The sequence below is a fragment of the Uloborus diversus genome, chromosome 4, assembly GCF_026930045.1.
Source record: "Uloborus diversus isolate 005 chromosome 4, Udiv.v.3.1, whole genome shotgun sequence".
Classification (NCBI taxonomy): Eukaryota; Metazoa; Arthropoda; class Arachnida; order Araneae; family Uloboridae; genus Uloborus; species Uloborus diversus.
The window spans coordinates 24,715,738-24,735,567 of NC_072734.1; the positions used below are offsets into that span (position 1 = coordinate 24,715,738).

The 19,830-nt window shown below is 31.3% G+C and overlaps 1 protein-coding gene across 1 annotated transcript in view; it reads right to left on the minus strand.

Annotated features, from left to right (window-relative positions):
- Positions 1–1,911: 1,911 nt before the first annotated feature.
- Positions 1,912–19,830, minus strand: part of LOC129221487 (uncharacterized) — a 55,569-nt gene continuing 37,650 nt past the window's right edge. The window contains exons 6-13 of the mRNA XM_054855969.1: positions 18,996–19,109; positions 13,498–13,651; positions 12,633–12,685; positions 10,692–10,818; positions 10,512–10,597; positions 7,516–7,629; positions 6,650–6,751; positions 1,912–5,753 (exon numbers count right to left, since the gene is read on the minus strand). Of these exons, the coding sequence (XP_054711944.1) occupies positions 5,700–5,753; positions 6,650–6,751; positions 7,516–7,629; positions 10,512–10,597; positions 10,692–10,818; positions 12,633–12,685; positions 13,498–13,651; positions 18,996–19,109 (804 nt within the window). The 3' untranslated portion in view covers positions 1,912–5,699. The remainder of the gene's footprint in view (positions 5,754–6,649; positions 6,752–7,515; positions 7,630–10,511; positions 10,598–10,691; positions 10,819–12,632; positions 12,686–13,497; positions 13,652–18,995; positions 19,110–19,830) is intronic.

Here is a 19,830-nt window from a genome sequence, read left to right on the forward strand (position 1 = left end):
GGGCATTTTCAATCTCTTATTAAGATTTGCAGGAGAGACAAATATCCCATGCGATGCCCACTTAATTTTCCTAAAAGATTTTTTTTCGTGTTAGAATGCTTACGTTCGACGACCTCGACCAGTAGCTACTGGTCAGTTGATCACGTGAGGGCTAATGATCACGTGCTTCAATCAACAGCTTAAAACGTTAAACACTGGGGTTAGTCACCGGTCGACCCGTTGAGGTTATCGAACGCAACCAAGAACACTAGTGTGCAACTTATTTTGGTTTTCTATTTAAATTAGCAGCACTATCAAATTGCAGATAAAAATAATTCAAATTGAGCTAGTTTTGAAGGAAAATAAACCAAGTTTTTCCTTAAATTCACGAGGGATCTTAATTTTATGCCCATAAAAGCACACGTGAGTTGATTGAGCAATTTTTTATATTGTCATTCTTGTATTTTCACAATGGTTGTTGCATAGAAGTGTGGAGTGAGTGTGGTTTGAAGAATTGAAATAAAATCTAGTTATCAAGCCGATTGAGGGAGACACGTTCCAAATCGCTTTGTAGCAGTCTAGTATTGCCTCAAATGTCTAAACTCAATTCCAGTTTACATAATGTAATAGGCTATGAAACACCTTTAAACTGTCTTATCTACATAGATCAGTATTAAAAAAACTTTTTTGTAGTAAGCAACAAGTGTTTCAATTTAAAAAGCACTATATTTTATATTTTGAACTTATTACAGCATTCTCTGGCGAAAAAAATGAGTTATTCATCTATCCACCTTAATTCAAAACTACTAAAAGGAGAAATGGCGAGAGAGTACCAGATTATCTTTGAAAATGCAGCTGCTATGCAAAAACGAGAAACTAAGTTCTAGCAAGCAGTTGTGGACACAAACATTGTACCGCTTTGGGAAGGATAGGTGTTTCTTGCAGAATACAAAAATCAACAAGTTTGGAAAAAAATAATACAAAAAGCATTTTCTTAAGTTTTTAATGACATTCACTGCTCCAAGAAATGATTTTAATTGATACAAATGTATAGGATCAAATAGTAAACAATTAAATTTTAAACAACATGAAAGAATGCTTTTTTGTGCTTTTAAAACTATAGAATTTGCACCATTTAAAGAAATATAAAATCCAAGTTTATACACAAATGTTCCTTATCACAGCAAATAAACATAACGATATCACTTTTGCTTGCTTAACAGAATAAACCATTACTCAAAACTTAACAGAGATTAGGAATATTATGAGATGAAATCTTATTAAAAATTATTTGGCACTTTTTCAGATGACACATTTTTGTCTTGGCAGTTTTAGATTGAGAATTGTGCAGAAATCTAAATTGAATGAATGTCAATCTAGACAGTAACATTAAGTTGAAGTTCTTTTCATATAAAAAAATAAAATTCCATTCATATAATGAAGTCATTGAAACTAAAGCAAGAAACTCCCCCCCCCCCCCCCAAAAAAAAAAAAAAAAACTACCTGAAATTGAAAAAGGATTTAGGAATAGTTTAAATATTATAGTTTTTGAATAACAAACAGTATCAAAATACTTGCTGTATGTATATGAGCTGTTTATTTTGAAAGTGGGGCCAATTCATTTTTTTTTGTTATTACAAGATATTTAAAGATTAGGGTTTCAATAATTAGTTTTATTAGGTAAGAGTTTTTTGACTCAGATTGTTTATAGATAAACATATCATACCAAGTTTTACCTATAATCACCATTATCTTATTATTTTTTCAATAATAGACTTACCCCACTTACAAAATGAATGTCTCATTATCTTGGTATGAAATATTTTATTTGTATATGCACAAAATATTTAATAGTTATTATTTTCTAAAATTAAATCATTCAGTGTCTAGTTTCGGGGTTTGTATCATATGAATATCAATGAAGATTTTCTCATGCCTAAAACAAAGTCTCTCATTTCATTTCCAATATTTTTTTTAACACTCTGATAGAAATTCGTAGACTCGATGAATCTTTTCTGAGCAATTATTTCATAAACTATTTCCCCAGCATCAAAACTCCATTGTTACTATTACTCGATAATCAAGTTTTAATAAAAAGGTTAGAACTAGAGAAAAATCCACTGGACTTAATAAATATTACTATCTAAAACGTTGGGAAGAAACTTATTATACTTAACTCCTTTATTATTCCATTCCATCAAGAACTGCCATATTTTATATTCATTTCTGAAGATTTCTTGCATGAATTCATATTCAATGAAAAAATTAAAAACATGTGGTCCATTAAGTACCAAGGACGAAAAAACCAAACAAATAGATGTTAAACAGTAAAAGCTCTGTTGAACATTACAAGTTCATTTTTCATTGTCAGCAGCAAGTAATAGCACTTGGAATATGTATCAATTTAACTATAAAAATATCAAGAAGCTCAACTAGATTTCTATACAACATGCTTTAAAAGTTAAATGCATGATATAGCACTGTCACCACATAGAATAAACAAAGAAACTGATTTTAAAAAAAAAATGTGACTTCATAATTAGCTACTGATTCGTACTTCCAATCTGGTTTTATATCTACACATGAGAAAGCTACAATAAAAAAAGTTTTCCGCTCTTAAAAACCATTTGTTTTGAGATTCAAATACAAAATGTCAATTCACCACTATACTATCTTGAAAGAAACCTACAGCTTTTCTTTGAAGTAATTTTTTTTTTATGTTGAGGGCAAAATTAAGATTTTAAAAAAGAATTACAAAATATATGTATTTTAATTTTTTAAATTATAAATAACCTCAAAAAAACTGCTCTGTAAATACCATCCAAAAACGGGCAAGAAATGGGAAAACATTTTTAATTTTCAGCTTCCCAGAGGAAGTACAAGTGGGCGTATCTCCAAGGAGACCACAAGACAAAAAAGCACTTCCATGTGCTTCAGCCTGGCATCTAAACTAGTAATTTCAAAATTACAATTATTTAAAAAATAAATAAATAAATAAAATAATTCTAATGATATTCTGTGATGTGTTCTTTATTGAATATAAATTCAATTTGACACATATTTGTGCAATTCGTTTTCCACAACATTTTTTTAAAATTAAAAGTATAAAAATGTTGTGCAGCAGACTCACAAAAGAAATTTTCCATTCATTCAAATTCATCTGATAAATGGGCAATGCAATTCGAGAATATGCAAAGTAGATAGATACATTTCAAAATGGTTAAACAGACTGTGGATGCTAAATTTTACTATTAAAACTCTCTAAAAATTCTTTTAAATTGCTTTTGAAAAAAAAAAAGGAGCTTAAGTCTGATGAGCATCCATATGTGTAAATTAAGAGAGGGGCTAAAAAGACTTATATGTTTTTACGTCTTAAAAAAGAAAAAGAAAACTATTACTTTCATTAGTCTACTTTTTACAAAGCAGTAAAAGAAAGTTAAGATTCATGAAGGTTTTCTGTTTTAAAATTCAGATGAACTGTTAACCATTTTAACGTTTTGAATGATATTTATGTTCTAACTTAGGTAGTCATTTTTTTAAAAAACAATTACTCCCCTTACGAAGGCCCATTTAGACTACATAATATGTATTGGCATCAGAAATCATTACAGCAGATTATTTATGCAGAACAGATTATTGATATAATTATGAAATTTCATTTTAAGATAATTCAATGCTAAAACTTTAAGGACGTGAAAATTAATTTTTCCATAGCCTAGTCCTTGCTTGTCTATGATATTATTTACAGGTGTGCTTGACTATGTAAGCAAAATATAATGATTTAAAAATATTTCTCAGAAAAAAACTAAGTAAAAAAGATGCTGCTAGGTTTCTTCCAGAGATCTAACTTTGCTGAGTTATGGCATTGTAAACCACACTTGTATAATATAATTCAATATTGGTCCAGTAAAAACACTACTCAATCTCTTTCATTTCCTGAAAACAGGACACTTCATCATTTATTATAACTGGAAGTCTTGTCAGCAAAAACATAAGACCCGACAGAATTTTCATACTTGGGTTTAAAATAAACTATGTCTGCCTTGTAACTTGATTTTTACTATGGCAACTTACTACTATAAGGTGGAAACTAAACCCTGACCTTGATGGGCCAGTCATTTCAATCGTCCCCAGAGGGGTCACAGGGTATATAGTCAATGCATATCCTACTGAAAAACAGCGAAATTCTGACCATATAAATGGAGTTACATTGATTTTTTGGTGCCTTGGGGGGGGAGGGGGGGAGATCAATTGCCCTTCTCCTGACCCCCCTGTATGACAGACCTGGATTTTGAGCAGTCTGCTCTAAAACAAAGGACTATTATTGATAAAATTTAGTTATCTCAATAGCACCATTTATCTCAATAAAATACACTACATGAGAGGGAAAATGCAACATGAACACATGTTAGTGCTATACAAACTGCCGGTAGATGTAATGTACCAAGTTAAGTGAATGGTACAAAGTGTTGGCTACTGAGCCCAGGCTACGCGATCTATAAGGACAGCCATCGATAATCGCTGTGCTCTTTCATCCACATCACTAGTCTTCTTGTAAATTAGTACTCTGTAGCACAGTAAGCATTTAGAACCGAGAATGCTCAGACAATGAAGACTGTGGCACTTCCAGTAGGCTTAGTACACCAGGAGTGAGACTGGACTCATTGGGTCCTAGCGGCAAACTAGCAGACTGTTATCTATATGCATTCACTACCAGTTGCTGCAAAGATGATAAGAGGAAGGGAATACAGGACGTTTCAGGGGTGGAAATTCTTTTGCAATGACCTCAATACCATGGACCAATCTCCCAGGTCATTTTCATCAACATTTTGTGGCAATCTAAAACTCTTCAAGCGTGTACAGAGACGTTTTGTTGAATGTATTGTCAGTAAAAATAGTCTCTTACATGAGTCCCCACTAAGCCAGGTATGAGGATCACTGGGACAGCAATTTACAGCGAGGATGGTAAATCAAATTATTGAGAATTGAGATTACCGTATAGTTGCTCCATTTATAATTGTAGCATGTCATAATATCAGTTACCCTACATTACTGTCTCTATCTTTTGGTCAATTTTTGCGAAAGTGTTTTCGGTGTTGCTTTTTCACTGTCACATAGTGTAAACACTTAGATAAACTTAGCAGATGATTACTGCTGTTAGTCTAATAACAATGAATTTTTTATAGAGATATTTAATGCAAATAAAATAAAAAAGAACAATAAAAAAATCAGGAATAAGAAGGTGTCAAAATTAAGTAAAAATATTGAATAAACAAGCATGATAAAAACTACGGAATCATCACTGCAAAAATTAAATTAATAACTGTAAGAAGTTAATAATTTTTAATATTTTGTCATAGGGTTCATGATCCAATTACTTGAATGACAATAACATGAATCAAATACCAGTTTTATACACCTGTATAAGTGAGAACATATAAGGCGCACCCTTTATATTTTTGTCTTCACAATGTCTTCAATTCATCAAAATGGCACATGTATAGTAATTCATGAAGTGGTATTTCCAGCAGACCACACAAATGTCTGCAGCTCAACCGTTCTGAGATACACTAAGGAATGACATCAACTGAAAATTTTGAAATCATCATGATTTAAAACAAAAATACATAACAATAAATAGTTTGTATAAAAACTCTCAAAATCTTCAAAACATTTTTTTTTTTTCAAAATTGTGCCCGAGTGAAAGAATAATTCGTAATTTATATAACAAGTGACCTTGGAAATATTCCCATTGCAATGTAGTCTTCAATAATCTGAAAAAAAAAAAAAAAAAGGAAAAAGGTTTTAAAATAAATTACAATACACTAAAAATCATGAGATTTTATTGAAAAATATCTGCCACTTTTATGTTTTAAAAAATAGGTTTTGTAGTATATTTACTAAATAAGTTTCACATTATAATATCATGCAAACAGATCATACGAAAACACTCGGTGAAAAAAGGAAATGTTGAACACAAAAGATGACCAAAGATGCATTTATTCAAGTATTATCTTGATACTTGAATACCTTTTGTGCAAACTGGTCCGCAATTTGCATAAAAGGCAGAGGAGGCAACACAGTCACTTTAAAAGCTTCCTTCATTTTTATTTAGATACAACTGCATATAAATGTTTTTTATTCGATAAACAATGATCAAAATTTGAATATAAGTAAAAGCAAAGTTAAATTTGAAGAAAATCATGCATTGATGTTAAAATGAGTAATATTTCTTGTTTCTCTACTCCAAATTTAAAATTTATACTTATGTATATATTTATGTTAAAACTTATATTACTATACTTATATTTAAAACTTATATTACTATACTTATATTTAAAACTTATATTACTATACTTATGTTAAAACTTTATACTTATGTATATAATTGATTCAAAAAGTCGTTTGGTGCAGTATAGCCCTAAAGAGCTCTTGCGCCATTAAAAATAAACAAACCGACCAACCAAATTTAAAACAGTTCTGTATTGTTCACTAATCATATTGTTTAAGCCCCATTTCAAAGGTAGCGTGAATGATTTTATAATTATAATGTATCTAGCATATTGCACTTTTTACACTTATAAAACAGAAGTGCCCAACTTTCAACTCAAATATCTGCACTTTATTAGACTGAAACAAAAATTCGGATTGAAGAATACGAAAAACATACTTCTTGGACTTTTTCTTTTGTCATGGTTGGAACTAAATAAGTAAACCCAGTTGATTCAAACTTGCTGCCATCAAGATTCAAATGCTTGTCATAAAGAAGTTCCTAAAAAAAATGTATGGAAAAATATTAAAATACAGTGAAGCGCCGTTTATACGTTTTTAAAGGGACTGTATGCAAAATGCGTTCAAATGAAAAAACTTATAATGGGTATAGGTTAACGTATATTAGACTCTGCAGGGACCAATTTGAAAAGCGTATAATTGATAAAAACGTATAAACGAGAAACATATAAATGGTGCTTCATTGTATAACGAATTGTATTACATATAGTTATCATATAGAGCAATGATTCTCAACCTGTGGTCCTCAAGCAATTTTCACGTAATCGGCGAACAGCCAGTGGAAATTAATCTATATCATTTTTATAGTTGTAATTAAATTTATTAAAGAAAATTTTTCGATTCATCTTACTCCATCCAACATAATAGCTGTGAAAATATTTATATCTTATGTGAACTGCTTAGGATTCGGATGGGTACCAAGTGGTCTTCAGCAGTAAAAAAGTTTAGAATTACTGATACAGAGAATGCTTACATAAAAAAATTGCAATGAGCCAGTTTAATGCAGGGAATAGGGAATTCTCAAAAACCCGCTTACATTACAGCCTAGCTAACCATTTTCTCCCTGCTAAACAGCAGATAGAAAATTACACTTGCAATGTCCCCCCCCCCTCACGTGGGAATCCTCTTCAAATGCAGTTTGGTTAAAGCGTTTTCTTCCAATTTTCGATGTTTTTGTGTTACAAATGAATGAGGCTAGTTTTGGAATTCCAATATGCAAAGAGAAAATAATATTTTAATTCTTACTTGATGCAAATATGGATTTAAAGGTGTATTTTCAATGCCATCTTTTGAACAAGCTTCTGCCCAGGGTCCTAAATGCTTATCATTGATGTCATCAACAAGTGTAGACATGTCTATCTGAGAAAAAAGTTTTAAATAACATTTTAACATTTAGTAATAAATCTGAAAGGGAGAAAGTAACTTCTACTTTATGTAATCCCACTGAGATTTTTTCAGCATTCGTTTCCCAAAACACAGTTGAAACTTTCAGTGAGATGGATTTTTCTCGCAAATAAATAAATAAAAAGATAATTGTAAAAATTCAGCAGATGATTTAACATCAACTGAAATAGAGATCACAAAAATTATTTTAGTTCAAAGAACAAAAGCTTCCAATGTAGGTACATTTACTTATGCATTTTTATCTCAAAACATCTTAGTTATTTATGAACATATTTCACGACTATATTATGAATGTAACAGAAGACAAAACTCCATAAATATTTTTAAACTTTCCATTTTTCAGGATTTTTTTTTTTCAACAAAATGAAAGTTTTTTTGTTTTATTATCAATCCTTCTTATGCTGCACTGATTAAAAGTTATAAATAAATTGCTAAATTTTCTCCAATGCACTGAATAACTTAAACCACTATTTTAAGAAACATTTGTAATTAGGTGCCTTTACAATAAAGAAATAAATAAAAATATAATATTAAAAAAAACATTGCATATGTAAAGCTCAAGATAAGAGATTCATTGAAAGCAATATTAGAAACTTTTTTTTTTTGAGAGTAAATAAGGGTGCATTGGTGATTTAAAAATGTGACTGTATTGGTGCCAGGGCAGTGGTTGTAGATATTTCCGCACCCAAACGGCAATGAAAAATGTTGAATCCTGAATAGATGGTGACAGGTTTGGTTCAGGTTTAAGTGTTTAAGCTGACCTATTCACAAACATATAGATATATTCTATTAAAAAAAAAAAACTTATTAAACACCAGAAGTGCGTTATTAAAGTGTAGTATGTGATTCTATTTCTTTGATTTTTATCTGTTACATTAAGTAGCACTTAATAGGTAAAATTAAGAATGAATTTAGGTTTTAAGAAATAAGGAACAAATGATTTTGATAACATTCAACAATCGATTACTAGCTACAAACAGAATTTAAAATATATATCAATATAAAAATAATTGGTTTTGGAAACTAAAAGTTAAGAATAGAAAACTTAATAAATGTTAGTAGTTATTTTGACATTAAGATGTCTCAAATTTTAAAGCATACTGTAATTTTGAAACACATAAACATTTTGAAAATTCTAAAACACTGCTTTTGCATCAACTGCAGAGTTTCCGACGAACAGCAGATTAAGTAAGAAATAAGTAAAAAAAAATTGCAGATAGATATTTTGAAGTTAAAACTGCACTGAACTAGAGGCATTCTTTTTTGATTGAAAAATACAACTAAATAAAAATAATTACATTTTTTACAATTTCATTAATGGATACAAAGAAGAATTCTTCAATGATTCTTCAGCCATCATTTCCTAAGCATAAATAATTTTCATCCCAAATTTGTACCCTATGTAGAAGGTATACTTCTTCAAAAAAATAAATATCCATAGAAAAGGAAGAACATTCTAGACAAACACACAGGTGTTGATGACAAATATAGAGTTCAACCATTACTTAAGATAAAATTATGCATAAAACTCCTGATTATCCAAAAAAGAGGGAGGAACAGTAACCGCGGACAGTCCGAATAATTGGTAAAAAACGATACTACAGTATACAATAGCTAAAAAAATATGAATAACACTCACACATACGTTTAAATTATAGCTAAAAGCATTGCTACATTGCTTCTACTAACATTGAATGTAAAAAATATATGTAAAAGGTAAAAACGAACAATAACACAATCATAAGTTTAAAAAATTTAATGACAGCTACAAAAAAATTTGAAAAGACCCACTGATAATCCAACCGCTGATAATCGGGAGTTTACTGTACAATTAAAAAAAATTAAATTATAGACAGGGAAAATTAAATTAGCTAAGTTAAAGTTTTTTCTGTAGACCTTTGTTTTATGAGCAATTTCATTAAAGAAACTGAATTTAAGACCCCATGTTCAATGGAAATTAGAGAATCAGCATAAAAAAGATGTCTATTTAGAATTAAATTAGCCTACTTTCCCACACAACTGATTTGTATCTGTAAATATGTTTATCTTTCTCATCTGGTTTAAGGTCTTAATTATTTCAACCATACTTTTTTAACAGTTAGAAACATCTTTAAACAAAAAAATATATGTAAGCTGGTATGAAAGCATTGCTGAATTCATTATTTGAAACTTTTATTTATAAGTTAATGTCTACAAATGAAAAAGAGGAAACATTTGAAATCATTCACATTTAATAAATAAGCATTCAATGATAAAAAGACCAAAACTTAGAATTGAGCATAATCAGAAATTTCAAAATTGAATAATTTATATACAGTACTTTAGAAGGATGCCTTTTCTTGTGCAATTATATAGAGATTATAATATTACTTGGAAAATATTTTTCTTAACAAATTGTCAAACAAAACCTGCAAGTATTAATGTTAAAAATTAACAATGAATATTCAGCTCCAAAACTTTATTTGTATCAAAAATTAATTTATTGTTGTTTTTTTGTTCCCATTAAAAATAATATGGTTCATACTATAATAATTTTGAACTGAATCATGGCTGTATAACCAATCAATCCACTACCTTCTTCATAGTTAATTCAACACAGAAACTTGTTTCGAATTTTATTCATGTCATCTTTATATTGCTTAGAAACACTATACCAAAAACAAATCAAACACTGTATAAAAATGAAAGAATTTTATTTTAACTATCAGAAAGACCATTTTTTAATGAGCACCCCCCCCCCCCACACATAAATAACATAGTATGAAAAAGTAACAACTCAAACAACTGGTTAAAACATTATGTTGTTCTAAAGTTTGAAAGTAAGGATGAATGAGTACCTTTGCAAGAGTCGACATGGCTGTTCCGAAATAATCATGATTAATATTGAAAATGTCGGACACAATATCACTTATCTTCCCTTGAGCTGTAAAACAGAACAAAAACTTACATGTACATTACGAAACAAACATGTAGATAAAACCACCCAAAGTCAAAAAATCAAGAGTTCCTAAACTTACTTGTATCTCCTTTGTCTACAATGTGATAAATTTCTCCAGATTTCCCATGGAGGCAAGCATGCCATATGGCTCTAACCATGTCAAGAACATGCACGGAATGCATTTTAATATCCTTATGCCACAGCAACTAAAATATGAAATTCATTAATTACATGTTCTTTCTAAAATGGGTTTATCTCATCCTAATTTTTTAGAATACAAAAAGTTAAAACTTAAATCAAAAAAAGTAAAAAATGAAAACTTAAAAAAAAACACACTAAAAATGCATTTCAATTACCAAAGGGTTTTATATCATTTTTGTCAATTAGAAGAATTGCATTAAAACTTGTAATGTTTTAAAGGATTTTTTATAATCCTCATATATATATATATATATATATATATATATATATATATATATATAATAGCCGATGATCGAGTAACGCGCCTGTTTCAAAAATGAAACTTGCACCACGGCATGATAATTTGATAATGTGTTTTTGTAATGTTTAACATATAGGGAAAGGCTTTATTGTGACAAGGCTGAACTAGATACAGTAACTGAACTGGTTTACTGGTAAGAATGTGTCATTCCAGGGGTATGACACATTCTTATTCTCCGAAATTCTCATTCTTATTTCTCCGAAAAGCGGTCAACTATGAACCCTACCTACTGGAGATTAGGGTTAATCCACTAGAGTTAGGGTTCAAATTTCAACTATCAAAATATCAACAAACAGGCAATTGCTTTGTTAAAATGTAAAAAAAGAGAAGCAATTTTCACCCATCATACTTTGACAGACGACTTTCTAGTTACATAATAATAAAACAGAGTGTATACATGTGCATGTATGTATATTCTTGATACAGATCTATGTTTTACATCACATCTTTACCCCATTTAACACAGAGGTACTTGGACACCAAGAGTTTGTACCAAGATTTTTTGCACATTTAAAACAGCTCAAACTATTTGAACTTCAATTCTAGCGAAATACACAAAATCTCTTTTAACACAGTAAACTCCCGATTATCCACGTAATAGGGAGACACGGTAACCACGGATAAGCAAAAACCGCGGATAATCGGAATAATAGATAAAAAATGATACTTGGTGTCTACGATAAACTAAAAATATTAATAACACTCACACATACGTTTAAATTATAATTAAAAAATTGTTACATTGTATCGACTGACATTGAATATAAAAAATGTATGTAAAATCTTGTAGCGAACAATAACACAATCATAAGTTTTAGAAAAAAATGATGATCCACGGATAATTTGACTGCCGATAATTGGGAGTTTACTGTACAATAAATTTCTGCTTAGTTTCAATTTTTACATTTCTTTAAAGCTTGCAAAAAACCGCACAAGATAAAACTTGCATGAGAATTTGAACCAAAGAATCATAAGTTTAAAACACTATTATGGAAATTAGTAAAATTCCATAATTTTTAGCAAAACATAACTGTTACTTGAAATGGGGAGAATACTTTGCAGAGGGATATCAATCTTCATTAGGGATTAATAAGTGGACTAGGAAAAGCTTAACTGGGCCTAGAACCTGTTACTGGTACATTTGTGTGTTTGCAGTAAAATGAATAAACAAAACAAATGAAAGAAAACAAAATAAACAAATAAAGATAAATTTTAGTTTTAGATTTTCCATATTCATCATAACAAAACTGCAACTTAAAAAAAAAAAAGTTTATTTTTTTTTTAATCATGAAGACAACTTAAAACGATCCAGAGCATTTTTCGGCACGTTTTGCTTCCTTATCATTAGTAATGAAATAAGTAGTCATGAGTTCTACTAACATGACGAAGATACTTAAAGCCCCACGCTACAGACTTCAGCACAAGAACTTTCAACGTTTGGGGGAAGTAATTTCACTTATTTCACCACAAGATGAAATTGTTAATATTACTAAAATGAAGAAAAAATATTTTACTCACTTTCATCATTTCACCTAAATGTTTGTATACAGCTCCAACAACCAGCCTTGGCACTGCGGGAAATGAAGTGAACTAGTTTTAATAACTTTAAATTCATAGGTAAAACCTTTGTGCATTAAAAGTAAAATAAGAAATAACAACGTCAAATAGCACAATCGCAGATTACTGCAGACACCTGTTTCGGCGTTACAAGGAAAGCTGTTTCCAATGCAAAAGAAATGAGCTTATGGATGAAAAGACATCTGAAAAAAGCTTTGTCGTTGTTAGTTCTTATTTCACTTTAAATTGATGTTTAAATGCCAAATCATAACTAAAAATGCCAAAACATAAATACAAAAATTAAATTAAATTTTTAAATATCAAAAACTTAGTAAAAGACAACAAATTTTCAGTCACTTATTTTTGTAATTGTTAAAGCCAAAAGTATCAGATTTTTGTTAATTTTTTTTAAATGAGTGGCTTTTTTAAATAATAAAACAGCTGTTTTAATATTTAAATTACTCAATTTTATTTGTAATGACGAATTAATTTTTTAAGCCTAAAAATAATTAAAACAAATTTGTTGAACGTTGTGTTTACTTTTAATGAAAGAGTATTTAATTAAGGATATACTAAGTATGTCCCTACAATGATATCTAGAATGAGGAGGTTAGTGTCATATAAGTTAATAAATGTTTTTAAAACTTACATACTTAACTGAAGAACTTTATTCTAATTAGTATAATCAGGTTTACCTGAAAAACTTTTAAAAATACCTTTCTATTTGAAGAGAGTTAACGTAGAAATTAACGTAATATTTCTAATCATTTAATTTGATTAGTCAATACAGAATAGGGCAATTAAAATGCAAATGAAATGCTCTTACTAATGCCATTTTTATCACCGATTCCGTATACCACGGCAGGTCGTAGAACAACGTAATTCAAGTTGGGAATGAGAGAAAGTTCTTCTTCTACTTGAAGTTTGTATCTGGCCATAACTGTCCACGGATCTGGTTTTGCAGTCTCTTTTATGCGCGACTATAAAATTAAGAAAAGAAGAGTTAATATATTTTAAAAAATACTTTTATGCTTTAAACTAGGTTTTATAACCACTGGTCCAGGAACCACCATCAGTGTGGGGAACCATGAAAATAAATCAAAAAACAAAAAGAACATGTACACATAAAACGGATGCCCCCCCCCTATGTGCAAGGGCCCCCCCCCCCCAAAAAAACAGAAAAACACCCCTTTAAAATTTCATTGGCACATTCTGCGCCATGACCGTCCCTAGGTGGGCACCCGTGCATCAAAAGAGTATACATTAAATGTACAGTAGAACCTCCTTCATCCGGATTAATAAGGGATTCAGGTCCTCAGAATTAATGAAAGTACAGATAAAACAAAATAACCTATAAATTGAGCAATATACATAAAAAAATTACTGTGCACAGAAAGCATTGTATTTTGAATCCAAGAAAAGGAAATATAAAAGAATAATGGATCATTTATAATTACATTACATGGTACAATCCAAAAGTAATGAACCTCACATTATACTGACACTTGCACACCCTGCAGCTTGCTCAGCTTGACAGCGACGGTGGTGGGAGTTGTTGGATTTACAGCGCAATGCAGGTCAGTGGCCTCCCAGCTTTTGGAGATGTATCATGAGCTTCAACATTAACCCTGGTACTATGGTGCATGACATGGCGTTATGGAAAGTTTGTCAGAACAACGCAAAGAGATAAAATTCTGTTTCCGGATTCCGTACCAAACGTTCGCAATGCTTCAACCAGCATTTGGGACTGAGTGTCTGTCATATTCGCAAGTAAAAAAGTCGCACGAGGCCTTTGGTATGGCCAGGAAGTGGTAACTGACAAACCCCAGTCTGGACGCCAGTCCTCGGCCCGTACTAACATAAACGTGCAACGAGTGAACGGACTGGTGTTTGAACACGGACTGGTGTTTGAGTCTCTACCAAGTAGCAAAAGCCCTGCATTGTACCGGAGAAGTTGCACAGGCGGAAAGTTTGTGCGAAACTTGTGCCAAGAGTTCTGACTGAAGAAGATCCGAGTCAACGTTCCCGTGGTGCCCTAGCCTTCCTACAGCCCAGGCTTGTAGCTTCCTGACTTCTTCTTGTTTCCAATATTAAAATTAGCCCTGAAAAAGAAATGTTTAGACTCCATCGAGGACATCCAAGTACATGTCAAGAGCGCCCTTGCAGATATCTCAAAACAGGACTTCAGGGATACGGTTGAGTCACGGAAAAGCCGCCTAAAGAAGTACATTATAGCAGGAGGTGCCTATTTTTAAGACTATTAAGCAGTTGTACCAATCAGCTCATTAAATCTCTTTTTAAATGAAAGTTCCTTACTTTTGGATTGCACCATGTATTGAGCTAATTTGACTTTTACTAAAATAGTATGTTCATCTAAATGGCTGCCGGGATTAAGCTAAGTCTGATTTATGAGGGTCCAGCTCAATGAGAGTTAATTGTACAATGTACATCCTTCAAATATTTCACTTGGTCTAGAATAGGCAATTCTTTCAATGAATCACACTGCTAAACTGCTAACAGGTTCAAAATGTTATGTTCAAAATGTTAAAATGTATAGTTACAGATTGCTCTGCAATCTGCAACTATACAGACAGTATGTAAAATCCCAAGAAACTAATCAATCAAAGTTCAGACCATTTTGAACAGGTTACTTTGTCTTTAGTCAGCACTACATTTGAGCTCGTCTACTCTGTATTAAAAAAAAATCCTGAGGAAAATAGTGCTCACCCCATAAATATTCCGCGAGATGGCATACAAGCATGATATTGTATCCAAGAGGCTACTACCATCTATGAAAGTAGATTTTGAAGTAATTGACAAGATCTGCAAGAAAAATTTCAATTCTTCAGGAAAAAGGTGGTTGCCCGTTATCCCCAAGCATTTGAGATTGGAAATACTGCGGCATTTTCACGATGCACCAACAGCTGGCTATCTTGGATTTGTAAAAACCTATGACGGATTACGAATGCGTTTTTATTGGTCGTAACTTCATTGCAGTGTTCGCCGTTATGTACTATATTGCAAAGAATGTCAGTGAAGAAAGTCTGTTCCTCAAAAACCACCTGGTGTCTTGGTGCCTATTCCTCCAACTGAGGCACCTTTTCATCGTGTTGGTATGGATCTGCTCGGATGGTTCCCCAAATCAAGAGAAGGTAACAGGTGGATTATTGTATGTACCGACCATTTTACTTGTTTTGCCATAACAAGAGCTCTACCATCTGCTGAAGCCCCTGAAGTTTGTGGTCGAAGAAATTGTTTTAAAGCATGGAGCACCGAGAACGATCATTACCGATAGAGGACAAATCTTCCAGTCAAAGCTTTTTTCCGAAATTAACAGATACTGCAATGTGGATCCTCAAATGACAAGCTGATATGTTATCAATGTATGTCAATGTAGATCAGAAAAATTGGGACAAAATATTGCCTTTTGTAACATTCGCGTGCAATACCGTTCGTCAAGAGACTACCGGCTTTACGCCTTTTTATCTAGTATATGGACGTGAAGCAGAAACAACATTAGACACCATGTTTCCTCATATTCCAAGTGAAATATTTTCGGACTATATTGTTCGGTTAGTTACTCCAGCCGAAGAATCTACGCAATTCTCTCGTATACATACACTGGAAGCTCAAGAAAAGGACTCTCGATGCTACAATGCAAAGCACAGAGAAGTAAAATATTCTTTAGGAGTTTTTATATGGATTTACACCCCCGTTCGTAAAGTCAGACTTTGGGAAAAACTGCTAAAAAGATATTTTGGACCCCATCAAGTATTAAGACAGCTATCCAACATAACGTATGAAGTACAAGATTTCGACTTGATGTCCTGAAGGCGGAAACTCCGTGACGTTGTACATGTTTTACGAATGAAGCCCTACTACCGTCCAGAAAACCAGGAAACTGAGTTCCAGGTCAATTTAAAGGAATCTCAAACAAAAGAATCATCTCAAAATAGACCCCTGACCAGGACATCCAGACGTAACAAAGAGTACACAAGAACTGTTACACGTTCCCGAGCAAAGACAGTCATCCCACAGTGAGACACTGTTGCTTTAAAGGAGGAGTAATGTCATAAACCGCTCATTAAGCGAGCGCCTGGTTGGCAAAATGGCTAGAACGCTGGACCGGGAATTGGAAGATTGAGAGTTCGGTCCTCAGGTGTGATTTTCTCATTCATTCCTCTTTTACTTTCCTTCCTTTCTCTAAGTTTGTAGAAATATGTAAATATATGTAAATAGTCTTAATTTGCATTGTTCTAGAATGTTCTTAAGTTTCTGTATAAAAACTTTCTTTTGAGCTGAGAGTTGGCAGTTGCAACCTTGTAGCCTGATAGTTTGATTGTTTAGAATAAACCAGTTTTCATCTCCACAGTGTAGTGTGTACTCAATCTATGTGACAATATCATGAGTGAAGAAAATTCTAGCAACACACAAACTACCAGCTGAATATTTCCCCTTGCATACTTGCTACTTTTTACGAAAGACAAACAGCAAATTTCATTTTGAAAAAAAAAAGGGAAAAACACTAAGATATTACATTGAAAATATTTTGAGATAAGCTTTAAATTTATTTGGTTAAGCATATAACTTCATGACATTTGAAAACTCATACTCAAAATCATTACAGAATTTTGTTTAAACATTTCCGAATTGTGGTTTTGATGAAAATAAACAGATTTCATTTGCTATGATTTTACTAGCTTTAACAAAGTTTAATAATGATCTAAAATGAAAAAGGAGGAAAATAAGAAAATCCAATTACAAACACAGATGCAAAGCTTTTGCATTTTTTAATAAGAAGTATGAAAAAGGAAAGTAAAAAGATTTGTGTTATGAATAAAACAATGTAAGAAATTTGTTTTAACCTGGCCAAGGTGAACAATATTAAAAATTACCGACACAATAGTAAGTACTTTTGGGAAATTCAAAAGTAATAGAAAGAAAAATCTCTGATTTGGAAACAATTTCTATGATTTTTTGTCGTGCTTGATTTCTAAAAAATTTGTAACAATTAAATATATATATATATACATACTGTCAGCCCTGCTGAATCGGGTAATGGATGAACGAATACCTGCTTATACAATATAACCGCCTGAAACTGAATATTTCCCCCATAGACGCAATGTTAAGGATCCCCACTTAATTGAATAATTCCCTTGAACAATGGTGATCAGCTTTAACAAATATTCTTGTTGAGAAATCTTTTGAATAAATTAGAAAAAAATTGAGTAAGAATATATATTGACATAAAAGTATTAAGTAATATTTTTCACTGACAACGGGCGAGAAAAACAACATTCATATCATCAAATCATTTCCACAATTCTATTAAATTTCTTTTGTCTTTGCCATTACAAAAAAAAAAAAAAGTGCAGTCAATAATTAAAGTGAATAACACAAATAGATATACGCATTTTAGACGATAATAAACTGATAAATGTTAAAAGTAAGATACAGTAGACAAGAAGGGGAAAAGAGAGTCAGAGAACTGTTTCAAAAAGACCTTGAGCAAGAAATCCACTATTATGGAATTTTTCAAAAAGTAATATACTGGAAAAAGAACAAAGATTTCATAACTCAAGTTGTAAGTTACTTTTTATAATTTTGAGACATACTTGCAACGTATATAATAATGATTAAACTATTTTGTTGTTTATTTAGCTTATTTCAAAAACATTTTCGCCACTAACATTAATTATTTCCTTTATATAGGAATTGAATTATTATTACGTTTTAAGACAAATGTTGTCAATTTAGAAAGGTAAAGAAAATTTCCCTGCTTAATCGAATAATATTTCTTGGAACCGACAATATTTGATTAAACAGGGCTGACATATATCAACTAAATTTTAAAAAATAGAAGAAAATCATGCTTAAGAGAAAAATCAGGAGACAGTTGAAAAAAGCAGAAAGCTCCCGCAAAAACAGTAACTTTGGCAGGTATGTGTTCAGCATTGAAAAGATAAACCTTCTTAACAAAACAAAGTTGATTGGTGAGACACTTTTTTACCCTCTGGAACTTACATCAAAATCAGTGATCTGAGAAATTGTGTGAATTTTTCTCAAAAAAAAAAAAAAAAAAGCTTAAAATATTTTTTTTTAGTTCAAAATATTTCATTTATTATTCATCTTAAACACCATGTATTATAAAAAATAATAGTACTTGATGAAACAAATTAAATATTTGATGACACAAAATAAAAAAAAAAGTTTTTAAGCTTGCTGAAAAAAAAAACAAGAAGGTTGCATATTTCTTCTTGGTGTGAGTATTTTGCTCAGGGTGTGAGTTCTGAAGGGTTTAAGGAAGAAGAAAATTCTTACCTTTTCACTGGAATGTACATGACCAGAAGAAACTTCAATAAACCTCTGGGCTTTATGTTTCATAGCTTCTTTTGCACAATTAGTACTGAGCTTGACAATTCCTTCCTTGTATACCTAATTAAAAAAATAATCAGACATGAAACTAACTTGTTTCCCTTGGAATTTCAATTTTATTTAATCTGTAGAATTTCTGTAGCACATTTGAACAGAATTGTTCTGTAGTTTAGGAATCTGTTCTGCGATGTACACAGCAAAAGCAGTATTCTGCTATCAGATCCATAACTATGAATCACATGAAAATCGCAGGGGAAGAAATTTTTTCCCTTATTTTAATACCTGCTATTTCCACCTAAAGATTAAAAAAAAAAACATTTTATGCTTATTTTTGCTGCTAGGTGGCACTGGAAAGTTCAGGATATTGTTTTCCCTGGCTTGATTTTATCCCCTGCATATTTCTGAATTTGTCTTTCATTGCCTTGCATTTTCTTTGACTCTTGCGTGATAAACATTTATGAAAGATATGGATTTACCGAGTGTCGAGTGTCCTGGGGAAAAAGAAACTGAATGTAAGAAATGATTTTTTTTTCACATTAATGTATATATTCTGACAAAGTAGAACTGAACCTTTTCTTTCTTTTTTTTTTTTTTTGTTTCATCTCAAATTTCTGTAACATTTTTTGAAAGATAATGTTTAAAAATTATATTCATGTTAAAACAAAAAATATTACATGAATTTTTCAACTTATAAACGCTGCCCGCTGAAATAGCGGGAGCCGTATTGTATAGCTTTTGGAAATGCAAAAGCTAGTAAAACTCTTGAATTATTTCAAAACAA